The sequence below is a fragment of the Anser brachyrhynchus genome (assembly GCF_964034855.1).
Source record: "Anser brachyrhynchus genome assembly, chromosome: 11".
NCBI classification, from domain to species: Eukaryota; Metazoa; Chordata; class Aves; order Anseriformes; family Anatidae; genus Anser; species Anser brachyrhynchus.
Window position 1 is genome coordinate 11,314,893 of NC_137706.1, and position 13,663 is coordinate 11,328,555.

The 13,663-nt window shown below is 52.6% G+C and overlaps 1 protein-coding gene across 8 annotated transcripts; it reads right to left on the reverse strand.

Annotated features, from left to right (window-relative positions):
- Positions 1-7,272: 7,272 nt before the first annotated feature.
- NMB (neuromedin B) lies at positions 7,273-11,632 on the reverse strand. Of its 8 annotated transcripts, XR_013955962.1 has the most exons (6): positions 11,408-11,589; positions 10,750-10,952; positions 9,837-9,878; positions 9,618-9,704; positions 9,336-9,509; positions 7,273-7,558 (listed from the first exon to the last, which is right to left on the reverse strand). XR_013955962.1 is itself a non-coding variant. In XM_080607573.1 (3 exons), the coding sequence occupies exons 1-3, from the start codon at positions 11,541-11,543 to the stop codon at positions 7,511-7,513; spliced, it is 387 nt and encodes a 128-aa protein (XP_080463699.1). In that variant the 5' UTR covers positions 11,544-11,632; the 3' UTR covers positions 7,273-7,510. The 8 variants fall into 8 exon arrangements, 1 of the variants encoding a protein (XP_080463699.1); XR_013955958.1 differs by lacking the exon at positions 9,837-9,878; XR_013955960.1 differs by having other exon boundaries at positions 9,336-9,704; positions 9,837-9,875.
- Between the last annotated feature and the right edge of the window lie 2,031 nt (positions 11,633-13,663).

A 13,663-nucleotide genomic window follows, 5' to 3' on the forward strand; every position in this document is an offset into this window, starting at 1 on the left:
GTATTTCTCCTGTTTTCTGGGGACAATGGTGGTGCAGTCATGCCATTCGCCAGGCACCTTCCAGGGAGCAGGTCTAGGGGTGAGTTTTAGGTGCAGGAGCTCACAGCCACATGCCCAGGGCACTGCTCCTGCCATGAGCACCCTGCCCACAGTTTGAGAGACATCTTTTATCAAGCTGCTTCTGCTTCATCCTGTTTCCAGTGATGGATGAGGGTGAGTCACCCCACCCAGGCCACGGGAGGGAGGGGGGCGGTGGGAGCAGCCCCTCTTGTGCAAGCAGCCTCACTGTTTCATGCAGTGCTGGGAGCCAAGGCGGGGACAGCGTGGGGATGTGCTTAGGCAAGGAGGTGGCTTTGGGGACACATCAGGAGCCCAGGAGGACACCACAAGGGATTTGTGCCCGACCTGTTGGAGCCAATGGGGTAGATGTGATATTTGTGTCCAAGTGTCACCCTAGCCATCCCCATTCCTGGTCCCAAGCATGGACACGGACACCTCAGCTGGGGCCTGGCTGTGGCTCTGTTGTTGTGCAGCCCATCTAACGTCCCGTATCCAACATCCCATTGCTGGAAGAGGTCTGGGTGTCAGAGGGAAAGGCCTCCTGTTGGCCAGCCCAAGGGAAACCTGCCAGCATCTCCCCAGCAGAGGGTGCCCGCCAGGTAGGCAATGGCATGGTGTCCATGGAACCACAAAGGTGATCACCATGAAGGTGATGCGGGGCAGGCGCTTGCGGCTGCTGTGGTGCCAAACGTGAGAGGAAAAGGCCAGGCATCTCAGCACGTGAGACCTGCAAAACAAGACCGGCCAAGAGGCCAGGGCACGGCATGGCTCCTCTCCCCTCCCTGTGACTGCTGCCTGTCTCAGTTCCTGACTCGTGGCCTCCATCCACAGCAGGCTCATCCCAGCAGCCTGGCCTGGGCAGCAGGCTGGTCGCACCTCCAACATGCATCATGCCGTGCATCACGTCCCTGCCCACCTGCTTCCTGGGCAGCGGTGCTGAGGACACGGGGAGCAGCTCTGATCAGACACCCATCTCTTCCACCAGCCACAGCTCCTGCCAGGCCCACTACCGGCTGGCCTTACCAGCTTGGGTACCTTCACCGGCCAGGGAGTGGAGAAATGCCCCAGACTGCCTGGGTTGAAGTTTCTCCAACTCCCTTATCCAGAGAGATGATAGACTTGGCTCTCTCCCTACCAGCAAACACAAACCCATGAGCCAGGGCTGCCTAGAATGCCAAAAGCTAAACAGGCCAACCTGGATTATTTCATGCTTCATCCTAGTGCAAAACCCTGAAAGCAAGATCATGTTCCTGTGCCAGTCCACACTGCTGAACAGGTATAAAAGTTCGAAGACTTGTCCTTGCACACATATGGCTAATAAGAAGGAGGCAAGAGCTACCATGATCTTCGCTTCCAAAGCCAGTACACTGCTTGACCTGGCCCTGGCAAAAGCCAGCCATTGCACCAAGGTCTTCCTGTGCAGTTGCTTTGCTCCAAGGAGCATCAGGAGTGAGCTTGGTGGCCAGATTGCAGCATGGGGTGAGGGATGGGATCAGGACAGGAGAAGGCTGCCAGTGGGTGGGATCTTTGCTGGGTGCTGGGATGCAGCTACAGGCCAGGGATTAGTATCTTGTGATGGAGACACAGGAGGGCTAACAGCGAGATGGAGCTCAGCAGGAGCCTTCATCCTCCTAGCAGGAGGTGACAAAGGCATGAGACTTTGGGACACGTTTCATCATGGATTTCACCACCTCAGCTTGGATAACCCCTTCCTGGAGATAACAACCCTTTCTGTCAGATTGACGTAGCAGAGAGGGAGCTGCCTCTTTCCAAGCTTTGCTGGGGCTTGTTGACGATGCACTATGTGGTAATTAGCACTTTCAGCCCAGGCTGCAATTTAGAGAGAAGCTTTCTCTCATAATCCCTGCTGTTAGAGGCCTAACTGAAGCGATACCCATTTTTCCATGGAACTCCTGTGTTGAGTGGCACCACACCAGCCTTGAAATTAATGAACAGAGCTGTGCTACCCTACCTAGGATTCAGGTCTGTGTCCAAGCACACACTAGCACTCTACACCCCATATCCTATCTGTGGGAAGAAGATCATCTGAATATCTGCATCCTCCATCCAGGCAAAAATGCCAATAGCACATGGTGTAACAGAAAACCATTCCAAAGTGGTGGAAAGTCCTGAGGGCTGCTCTGCAGTGTGTGGGTAGAAGTATTGTAAGGTAACTTGCAACCAACTGCTTGCTTAATATTTAAATAATAATAATAATCATCATCATCATCATCAATAGGATCAAGGTAGTCTGCAAGCAGAGACAAGGTTGCCTTAGCTTAGACGCAACAAATAGCTGCAAATAGTGCTGACTCCAGCTGGAACTGGCACAGATTTCTGGAGGGATTGTGGAAAGGAAACTTCCCAAAGTTTACTGGGAGCTTTGTTTGTCCTTATCCTGGTGGAGGAAAATTGAGAGAAAGGAATGTCCTAAATTCATTTTTTCTAAAGCAGACCTGGAAGGAGGGAACACACGCTATAGGAACAGTGCTGCACAAAGCAACTCCCGTGTGCTACATCAAGTTTATCCCTCTCAAGATATTTTATAAACCGTGAGCTCGAAAAACCAATTAATATATGAATATTTTATTCTTATTCCTGGTTATTATCACCATGCAGAAATTAAAACTGTGGCATAAGTATATAGAAAATGGAAATGACATTATGACAGACCTCCCCCCTCCACACATCATCACCCTGATGGGTTTGGGGGCCTGCTGGACACAGGAAGGCTCTTACCTGGCCCTGTGTCTGGTTTTGCCCCTGCTGCTCTAGAAACTTTTCCATCCGTTGAAGACTTATTTCTGTCTGCCAGGAACAAATGCTGCAAAGAAAGCCTGTAAAAAGTTTTTGTGGGTCTGTAGCTGGGAAGGTCTCTCTATCTCTCTCTAGCCTTGGGCAGCAACATCTGCTGCATGGACATTGCAAGACTGTCCTGAGCGCTTCACATAGGGGACCTTGGGTGAGACACAGTCCTGAGATGGCCCAAAGCCTCCCGAACTAGCAGGGAGATGCAATTCCCTCAGTGCAAACAGCTGCAGAAATAACCAGATTTCCAGACACTGTGTTTCAGGATGTCCTTGTTTCAGTTGCTTGTCCACAGACCACCCAAATCCAGAACAAGCTGTGCTGTTTGCTTGGGGCTCTCTTGTGGGGAGATCTGGCTTGGGACAAGCAATGCTGGAGTCACTTCATGCTCCAGAATGCATCTCCAGGACTGAAGGAAAGGAATAAGAGAAGTTTCCCACAAAGAGTTGAGTGGTAAGAACAGGCTGCACGTCAAGTTTTATGGAATGGGACCAGGGGAGTGTGGCTCCCTCATTTCCGAGTGAAATTGGGTGGCTGTTGAGATTGTTGGGCAGCTCTCCAGTGTGAGATGGAGCCATTTTCTGAACTGCCAGGGTTCCCATGGAGGTAGATCTCTGTCAGGCCAGAACACAGCTCCTGCTCATCTTCAGCTGACCCTCTTCCTGGGGGCCTCAGGTGGAAGGACCTGACGCAATGCAAAGCTAAATCCACATCGGGGTCCCATACCTGTTTTCTTCCAAAGTGCTTCTGCCATGCTCCAGACAGACAGGAAGAGCTGGTACATGGCTTAAATCTCCCTTCTCGTCAGCTCCCAGGTGAGCCCATCCTCAGTCCCAAAAGCTGACCAAGGAAAGCTGGCCACATGTGCGCTGATGATGGGGCTGGACTATGATGAAAACAGTGCTGGATTCAGGGTACAAATACTTGCTCTCTGCTCTTTGCCATTTGGTGAGATCCCTCTGGGCCCTTCTTGTCATCCTACCGTCATACCCTTGATGGAGCTACCCAGATGGTTTGCACCCCTACTCTGCATTTTGCCTTGGCTCCTCTGCACCAGGATGTCCTGCTCCCTGGAAATCATTTTCAAGACAATAGGGGTGCCAAACACTGGACACTCACTTTCTGAAGCTGTCTCAGCATTTGGATTAATTGGGTTTAACTTGTTCAGCTCAGATTTAAGTGGCCATATCAGGATGAGAGGGGCTTCCCTGGAGGTGCATGGGGGGGTGGCAATGGTGTTTAGAAGACGAAGATCATTTTTGCCTCTTGATGACAAGCTGTTTTCCTTTCTGCCCCTTTCTCCCTCTTCTTCATTGCCTGGTTTCTTGGTCTCCTATGGAAGAGGGGTCTCAAAACACTGCAGAGGAAGGAGCAGACCAACCTGAGGCCTGACGCCTTTGCTGAGGTTGGAGAAGAGCCAGTCCTATGCAACTGAGCATGACAGGGAGCAATTCACTAAGCCTGGGACACTAATGACACCAAGTGGTAGCAGTGAACCTTCAACCACATAGCTCTGAGCCAGCTCCTCCTCACGGGGCAGTCCCACAACTAAATAGAAACAAATGTCAGGGGTGACAGTGGCTTATCGCTTTTTCTCTTGTCATTTCACACTCCTTTCCCATCTCTGCAGTCATGCCGTGGCTACAGGGGTGGGGGAAGTCCAGGAGACCTGCTGTGATCACTTTGCAGACACCCATGCTCCGAACTGCCTCCGATGCTGAGGGTCTGTGCAGGCTGGGGGCATCCCAGGGACCAGTCAAGTCAGTGGCCGCATTGCACCTCTGCTCACGATGTGCAGAAGTAGCCAGCTCTGCTCTGAGCAGGTTCTGGAAAACATTGAGGCACGAGAGCCTGGAGAGCAGGAGTCCAAGCTGCAACGTGGAGGAGTGGCAAGGGGAGCAAATGCAAAGCTGGAAAAAATGAAAATAATAATAATAATAAAAATAAAATGCTAGTTTCCCTAGCCTGGATGCAAGGGCTTGGTCCTGGAAACTCCCAAAGAGTATGACCTGGTAAGCGAAGGGAACTTGTGCCTGGAGGTTGTGAATGCTGTGGCCCAGCAACCAGATCAGGAAAGCAGAGCCCAGGGCAGAACAGGGAGGTTGCCAAATTTGGGGATTTCTCAGATGTTTTTTTTTCTGACTTCCTCAGTTTTAATCAAAACTGAAGAAGGACTGGGGGCTTTGGGCTTGATTGTTTGCTTGCCAGTATGAGTGCGCGAGAAACAATGAAACAGCTAAGCGGTGGAGCAGCAGGTCCAGTACTGGGCTATGCAGCCTTCATCCCCAGAGGTTTTCAAGACCCGACAAGACAAAGCCCTGAGCAACCTGGTCTGACCCCAGAGCTGGCCCTCCTTTGAGCAGGTGGCTGGACTAGAGACCTGCTGAGGTCCTCTCCACCCCAAATTATCCTGTGCTCCTAGGATGGTGCCCAAGGCAGGTTTCTTTCTGTGCAACACAGGGCTCTGCGGGGCCAACACAGCTCCAGGGGTCTTACATGGCAGCTCAACATGGCCTGGATCTCTGGATCCTCTACCCAACAGAGACCTCTCTTGTGTCTTGACCTGCAGCCCTGGTGCACTACGTATGAAGATGTATGCATCCTCTGCCACCTCATGCTCCAGAGATGAAGAATAGGTCTGGCAAGAAGTACCTGTGTCTTCTAGCTGATCTGCATTCAGAGAGACTCTGCTCGGACAACCACCTTTCCTAGGCGCTCAGCACCTGAGTCAGTATTCAAATACTTATATTACATTAACTGGCAATACATTAAGTTCCCCAAATAATACATCAGTTTCCCTCAATCGAGTCTGTTTTGCCTGTGATAATAATTGCTAAGTGACCAATTCATCTCTATCTTGGGGTCTGGGGCAGACAATGGACAGACAGACAGACAGGTAAAATGGAGAGGTTCTTGCTGGGAGAGGGAGGCTCTCACCTCGGTATCTCATGGCAGGTTTCTGCTGTGACATCCAGAAACCTGCCTACCCTCCCCTGAGCCTCCGTGGGCAAGCTGTGAGCTGGCAGTCCCACTCCGTGGCGCGTCATGAGACAGCTGAGCATCAGGTCAGGAATCCCATAAGGCTGTCACTCCATCACACTGCCGCCTGAGAGGCATCTGGTCTGCTCCAGCGTCAAACATGATAAGCTATGTCATTATTTTTCTTGCTCATAATTAGCTTATAAGAAAAGGCTTCGATACAGCTAATGATAGGCAAGCTTGGGGTCACCCACAACCCAGCACACAGCAACAAGCTGGGGGAAAAAATTAAAAAAATAACTGAAGAAAGGTGCCTCCCAGAAAACATCTCCCCAAAGTACGAAGTACCCTTGTGCTGGGGCGTTTGATGGGGAGCACCAAGTTTTGGAGACAATGCTGGGGGCAAACCAGTTGTAGGACATTTGGTTTTCACCTACCAAAACCAACCTTCAAATAGCTAAGAAAACTCCAACGGCTCGAAAGCTGGGCTATAAGTGGGAGAGAAAAGATGCTCTTTTATTGGTCTAAAACCTGTATTTGGTGTGTATTTGCACTGGGGATACTGGGTCCCTGTTACACCTGGGCAATCGCTGCCAGCAAACCCCAGGAGTGAGTGACATGTAAAGGACAGAAGGGCATCACGCAGGCACTTGGACAAACAGAAAACTCTGCCAACAGCCTGCAGGCTCATTTTCTGCAAACATGAGCAGTGCAAATGCACCTGGACTGGTTGCACCCACAACAGGCTCCAAACCCTAAGACTGAAGACTCCTACCATGGCTTTCCCCTCCCTCTGCACACATCAGCATGTGCCCAGGGTGGCTGGGAGCACTCATGTATGAGCAGCAGCTTCAGAAGCAAAAGAACCTCGGACACAGGTTCTGCTATTTCTCTTTGCAAGGCTCATTTCCCAGACTTCAGCACCTCAAAGGCAGCACAATCACCGTTTTAACCACATCGTAAAAACAATATAAAAGAATAATTAAAAAGTAGCCTGCCTTCTTCAGCTGTCCTAGAGGACCCTGGGGCTGTACCTGTGCAGGATGGCTTAGCTGAGAGGACAAAAGATCATCCCAAATCAGGATGAGTGGTCACAGCCTGCACCCTGAAGGACAGCAGAGGAATGTAGTAAACCCTGGGGTTCTGCTCAAACCAGAAACCACCATGATATAAAGATGCTTTTTGTTTTCACAGGAACGTGCTGATAATCTCTCCAGCAAGGAGGGTTTATAGGGTGCTTCAGTAGCACGGTGCTGTAAGAACTTACCCACGCTTGTAATTTTATCCAACAGCAGTGAGCACGGGCAGCAGGGAACATATCCTCTTGCCTCCTGGTTGCTGAGATCCAGGAGCCTCCCTCCATTCCCCATTCTTCCTTCACAAGCCATGGGATCAACCTTTCCACCCCCAAATAAAAGTCTGAGCTGCTGTTTGCAAAGAGCTAATTTTATTTGCAGGGGCACATCAGATATCAAGAAAGCAGAAAACATACAGGAAATATACAGGGTGGCTCTGCTCTTCATACAAGCAATCACTATTAACAGTATTACAGAAAGAATAAATAAAAAGTGATGTTGCTACAGTAACCCACAAGGATTATGATCTCCTCCGTTTGCCGTGCATGGCCAAGCCTACAGACTCCATCCTCCACTGCTCTGCTCCTTCAGTTTGAAAAATACTTCTCCAGCACCTTTGTCAAAAGCCCAGTCTCCTGCAAGAAAAGGCACAACAGTGAGCCACTGGTCCCATACGCAGCCTTGGCTGACATCATCTGCCTGGGCAGCATGGGGCTCAACAGCTGGATCACAGCTGACATCGGAGGTGAACTGTGCTGACGCTGAGACAGCCACCACTGCCTTGGGTTTCAGGGATGAGGGCAGCCTCAGGGCCCAATCCAGCAGGGAGCTACATGAGAAGGCAAAAAATACACAAAACACAGCAGAGAGAAGTTGTAGATGGATTTTGAGGGATTGCATACTGCCCAGAGCTACACAGAGCAGCATTTGTTTTCACCCAGAGGGGTTCTCCCCCTACCCTGGAGTCATCGCACTCCACACACAGATCTCACCGTGGTTGCCTCCAGAAGAAATGTTGCCACGCACACAAGGAGATGCCAGCCCTTCCCACTGAGGATCCTCCCCTCCCAGACAAAGATTTGTCACACGCAGCACTGGGGCAGCACCAGGAACCCCGAGTGCAAGCCCTGCCTATTGCATGTAGTTAGAAAGATTAAGAAAAAAAATACTGTTTGCAAACCCCTTCTGCTCTGTGAGACTTCTTCCATCACTAACCATGAAATACATGCTCCTGCTTTGGGAAGGGACATCTTGGGATAAATCCCACTGGCAACAGGTAGGGCTTACCCATGTAAAGGTAGGGCAAGCAAAAATATTAAGCCCTGGGACTTGTTTAATGTCTAAAGGTGCCCCACAGAAAGGAAGAACCATTCTGTGAATGATCAGCAACAGCCTCAGGAAGGGAAAAGTCTGCTTGTTTTTTCATTAAGTCTGCATTCCCTTGATAGTTATCCTGCTACAAAGGACAGCTTGTGTGTTGGAGCAGCAGAGCAACACGTAGCACGTTAATTCTCATTCTGCTGACCAGCAGGTCCCAACGAAGGGGGAAGCATCTTGGCTTTTCTAAACCGTGTCAGGATGTAAATGACAGACCCCAAGTAGAGGGCACATAGAGAGTTTCACAACATAAAGCTCTTAAGCACCTTCTTAGGCAGGCAGCAAACACTGCACACAGATCACTTCAGGCACACACTGGCTGCTGACCCCAGGTGTCCAACAACAGTCAGAGTGAGGGAGAAAGCAGTAAAAGTGGCAGGAATTTGCACTGGCATCGTGTCACCCACAAGGGCAAAAAGTATAGTCCCACAGAAAAGTGTAACGAGAGCAGTGCTCAAAGGCACCACGGAGAACTAACATCAACAAGCAGCTCTGAGGCAAGGACACCCCAGAGGGCGAGAAGGCAGCGGTAGGAAGGCAGAAGCCGAGTCCAGAGAGGTGCTCAGGGGTGCTTGAAAGACACAACCAGGCAAAACGCCTGCAAAGAGCAAGGTCCCTGCTGCCACCAGGATGGCTGGTATCTGCCAGGTCAAGGCAGGAGAGGCAAGAGGCTCCGGGAAGAGACTGAGGGACAGGAGCCAGCTGCACACCAGGCACCTAAGCTGCAACACCACCTCCCACACAGCCACCAGAGGCACCAGAGCAATGAGGCAGGCAGCTGACCAGTGTCTGCTTCATGGTGAGCCAAACTGCTCTCCAGCAATGGAGCTTCGACACCCAGATCACGCGCCAACGGTGAATGTTTAACAGTGGGTGCTAACCCTGGCCAGGACCTGCTTTTGAGCACTGAGAATGAGCACGGCTGTGGCTGGCAGAGCACAGACACCCCCAGCTGGCAGCCTAAGCCACGGGACCAGTGTTTGAGGAACATCCACCCAAGCGCACCTGCGACAGAGCAGTGACAGAGCGACTTACCTACACAGAGGAGATCCACGAGGATCACACATCCAGCTCTCACATCTCAGATAGCTAATGCAGCAAATACCCTCCTCCTCCTCAAAGGTTCCCCAGGCTGGTTGAGGAAGAGTCCAGGACCTGCAGAGCCTTCTCCTCCCTTGCAGCTGCATCTAAGAAGCGCAAGCTGCGGCACTGCAGTGGACGGCACAACGTGAGGGGAGCAGGATGTCTTCGGCCACATCCAGCTTCTATCCCTCTCTATCCCACTGGGACTAGTTCCCTAGGAGAGCCTCAGTTTACCTTAATCTGAAGAAATCAAGTCAGGAAGGTGCTTGAATATACCACTCAGGCTGACCTCCCTGCAGCTGTGCTCCACCTGTGCCTTCCCTACAAAAAAGCAAATAATAGGAGCAAGAACTGCCTAAACCTGGATGACAGAAGCAGCTTTACCTGTATTCACTGTTACTGGATAAGCTCCTCAAGCAAGCAGCTCAGTGGTACAGCACACACAGGACCCACCTAAGTGGATTTCATCCCTTCAAGGCTCTCCGTTACTTCCTGCTGTGAATAGAAATGGCAAGACACCAGGGAAGCATACATGAGGCAGCAAATGGGCAGAACCACATGGACCAAGCAATTCCATCTCTATGTTTTAAGTGAGGATCCGGGCTCGCTTTGCTCCCAGTGGCTTAATTTTCCACTAGGAGTTTGGTGAGCTCTCAGGCAAAAGCCATACCAAGGAGCTAAAAGAGGAGGCTGAGGACCTGCTGACATACAACACCAACGGAGCTCCTGCTGCAGACAGAGCACTTGCCTGCTGCCCGATTCCCACTCTGTGGCAGAATAGCACACACCTCCCTTCTGCAAGCCAAGCTAACAACGCTACATGCCCCTTCAGTAACAAGGCATCCTGACCATAGCAACACAACCACCCCAGAAGGGGGAATCAGAAGCCCAAGACCTCTACAGGGCAGACTCTTTTCCCTGTACATGCAAAGCCACGTCCCTCTTTGCCTTTCTCTATAGAAAGCGAGGGGAGGCAGGATTTCCATGTCCTTGCAGTGGCTGGGTAAGGAGACATTTCTTTATGAGAGCCGCAGTGGCCAGCCATCCTCTTCTGCACCTGAGGAGGACCCAGAAGCTCACTAACAACCCCTGGGCTGGAGATCGTGACATCCCCTGCCCAGCCTCACACCCTTCCCAAATATTTGGGACTACTAGCCGCTGTCCAGCTGGACGCAAGCCTTGACAGATTTATCTGCTCCTTTGTGGCTGCTCTAGGGAAGTAGTTTAAGGAGGGTTAAAGGGAGCAAGAGGGGAAACAAACCTATAGCAGCTGTACAGGTGTTCCCAGCAAGGCTGGCTGTTGCAGATTAACATCACGACCACCTCCCTGCTCTGGCCATCTCCTTCCATATTAGTCAATATTCACCTGATCAGTGAGGTCATATTTTCCTTGGTTCTCATCCAAAAGTCTTTCTTGCAAGAGGATTTTCAGGAGCTCACGGGTAAGCAGTTCCATCATGTCCTCCAGCAAGGCTCTGAGCGAGGGACCAAAAACCATGGGCGCTGCAGGCTCTTCTGGTGACTCCAGGCGTGGAGTGCCCGTGACGCTCTTCTTCCCCATGAAGTGGCCTGCAATACAATGCACTTGTGTGTCTACACAAACGGCTGGAGAGAGAGGCAGAGGCTCTGGCTGAATGACATTAAGCTGTTATCTGCGACCGCATGCTGACACCATTCAGCGAGACGCACCAAGCAAGCCTAACGTCTAAAATAGCCGAATGCAATGCAGCGAGGAGAAACCCAGAAATCCCAGGTCCTCGTTCCACACCAGACTTCAGGGGACTGAAGTTACCATCCCCGAGAGATGCTACCTGCCTCGTGATTGTGCAGGCAGGTACCCCAAGTCCCACGTCCCCATGCCACCACCTCAAACGACAGCGTGACCAGAGACCCCCCCAACCCTCCTCCTGGATGGGAACCACCCCGGGACCCCCCGCCGCAGCACGGCCACCCCCTGCACGCCGCAGCCCCGCTCGGCCAGGGGCACCAGCCCTCGCCGCCAGCCCCACGGGGAGCCGCGGTACCTGTGGCCCAGAGGTTGCCGCGGGGGTTGACCTTGATCTTGGCCGCCTGGCTGCGGTGCTCGGCGAAGTCGAGGTGCACGGCGGGCCCCAGCGCGGCGCCGCACAGCAGCAGCAGGAGGCAGCGCAGCGCCGCCATGGCCGCCTCGGCGGGACCCGCTCCCGCCTGGCGCCGCCGCCGCCGCCGCCCCGGCTTATATAGGGCGGGGGGCGGGGCCTCGCTGCGCCACGCCCCCAGCGCGTGGGCTTCCCGCCCTTCCCGCCACGCGCCCCCCCCCCCCCCCCCCCCCCCCGCCGACCGTTGGGCTCCTCGCGCTTCCCGCCCGTGGCGCCGCGCGCGCCCCCTCAGCCGCCCGCCTCCCGCCCTCCGCGCCCCCTCAGCGGGACGGCCCCTGCGGAGCCCGCCTGTGACCCGTTAACCACAGCCCCGGGACCGACATCCTGTCCCTACGCACCCCTCTGGCGCCCACCCGTCCCGAACCCTAACACAAACGTGGTGGGAGGTGGTGCTGGGTCTGCTGCTGAGGAGGATGGCGACGCTGCTGTGCCCTCGCCCAGTAATCCACCCCGTGGTTCAGTCACAGGAGGTGACCGAGATGGGTCACACCGCTCCCCATAGCCTCCCGCTTCTCCATCTGCCCGCAAACATGCTCCAGCAGGGCTTGCTCTGGGATTCTCTTCATGATCTTAAGGGAGTGGCCTCGCAAGGACATCAAGCAGTACCAGTGGCTAGCTCTCAGCACCTTCAGACAACGCCCATCTCAACTCTCAGCCACTGCTGGTTTTCTGTGAACCCTGCCTCCAGGTGCAGAGCCTAGAAGACCTTGTTGGTAAAGGCTGACACAAGGAAAGCACCGAGAAACCTCAGCTTCCCCTATGTCCGCTACTGCTTGCACCGTTCAGCTGAGGTCCCACAATTTCCCTGCTCAGCCTTTTACAACTGAAGTAGCAGCAGAAGACCTGATACATACCAACAAACTGAGCTCTGGATTTCCTATCATTATCCCTACATGTCTGCATGTTTCCAAATCTCTATAGCCTGTCCCTGCTTCCATCTCCTGCATATAGCCTGCTGACATTGGAGCTCAGTCACAAGCTCCCAGCTTAGCCAAGACATCTTCCAGTACATTTTTACCTGGTTATTGGGATGGCCTTGGAAGAATCTGTCCTTAAACCTACCAGCCCTCCTGAGCTCCTTTACCCTTTTGGTCTGTGGCTTCCTATGGGAAGCAGATCTGTTTCCCAAAGCAAAGGGTGGCTGCTTGCCTTTTTAAGTCACTTCAGGATCTTGAAGACCTTACCACTACAGCCACACCTGCTATAGGTTATCACATTCCACAAAAAATTGTCTTTCTTGCATTAATAGGGTAGAGCCATGCATACCCAGCAACAGCATGGATGAGATTGTGCACACCCTGCCATGCCAGGAGCAGTGATAGTAAGGGCCTGAAGCAGTGACTGCTGAGTACAGTGAAATCCACATAAAACTTGATCAGAGAGGACCCCGAGACACAGATTGTGCTTGGTTTCTTCTGCAGCCTACAGGGATTTTAAGGATCCTCCAGGTTCCTCAATCATACCAAGGTGTTCTCAGTGAATAGCAAGGTGCAAGAGAAACCTGTAAGTCCAAAGATAAGCTACAGTGCCCAGAAAACTCACCTGGTGTGCTGGGTTTTGAATGATTCCCCTTTTGTGCAGTACACAGAGACCAGTGCCAGGGAGCAAAAGGTCTGAAGGGATGGGGCTGAGCAGGACCTGTTGGCCAGCCAAGGCCCAGTCCCACCAGGAGGGAAGCAATGCAGGCAGAGACAGTCACCAGGTTCAGACAGGAGCTCAGGTCATCAGGCAGGTTCACACTGAAGAGGCAAGTCTCAGGTCAACCTACAGGTTAGGATGAGATCTGGTGAGGGTAAGCATGGCCTGGCACAGCCCAGCAGTCACCACCAGTTCCGTAGCAATGCAGCAGGTCTGAGATCAAGCCAAGAAGTCAGTCCATAGCCAGGCACTGCTAAGCTGGAGAGCAGCACCCCCCACTACATAGCTTAAGGAGAGAATGAAGACCCAGGGCTGAGCTTAAATCAGTTCCTGGGGCCATGAGCCCAGGTGGGACCCACTAACATCTATCAGTGCCCTCAGGGCCCTGACAGGTTCTGCCAAATTTACAGCTCCATGACTTTGCAAGGGGGTGCTGGCTTGTGGGGGAGGAGATGCCTGAGATGACCCAGTTCTCCTGGGAGGTGGCACAGGGAAGGCTTATTA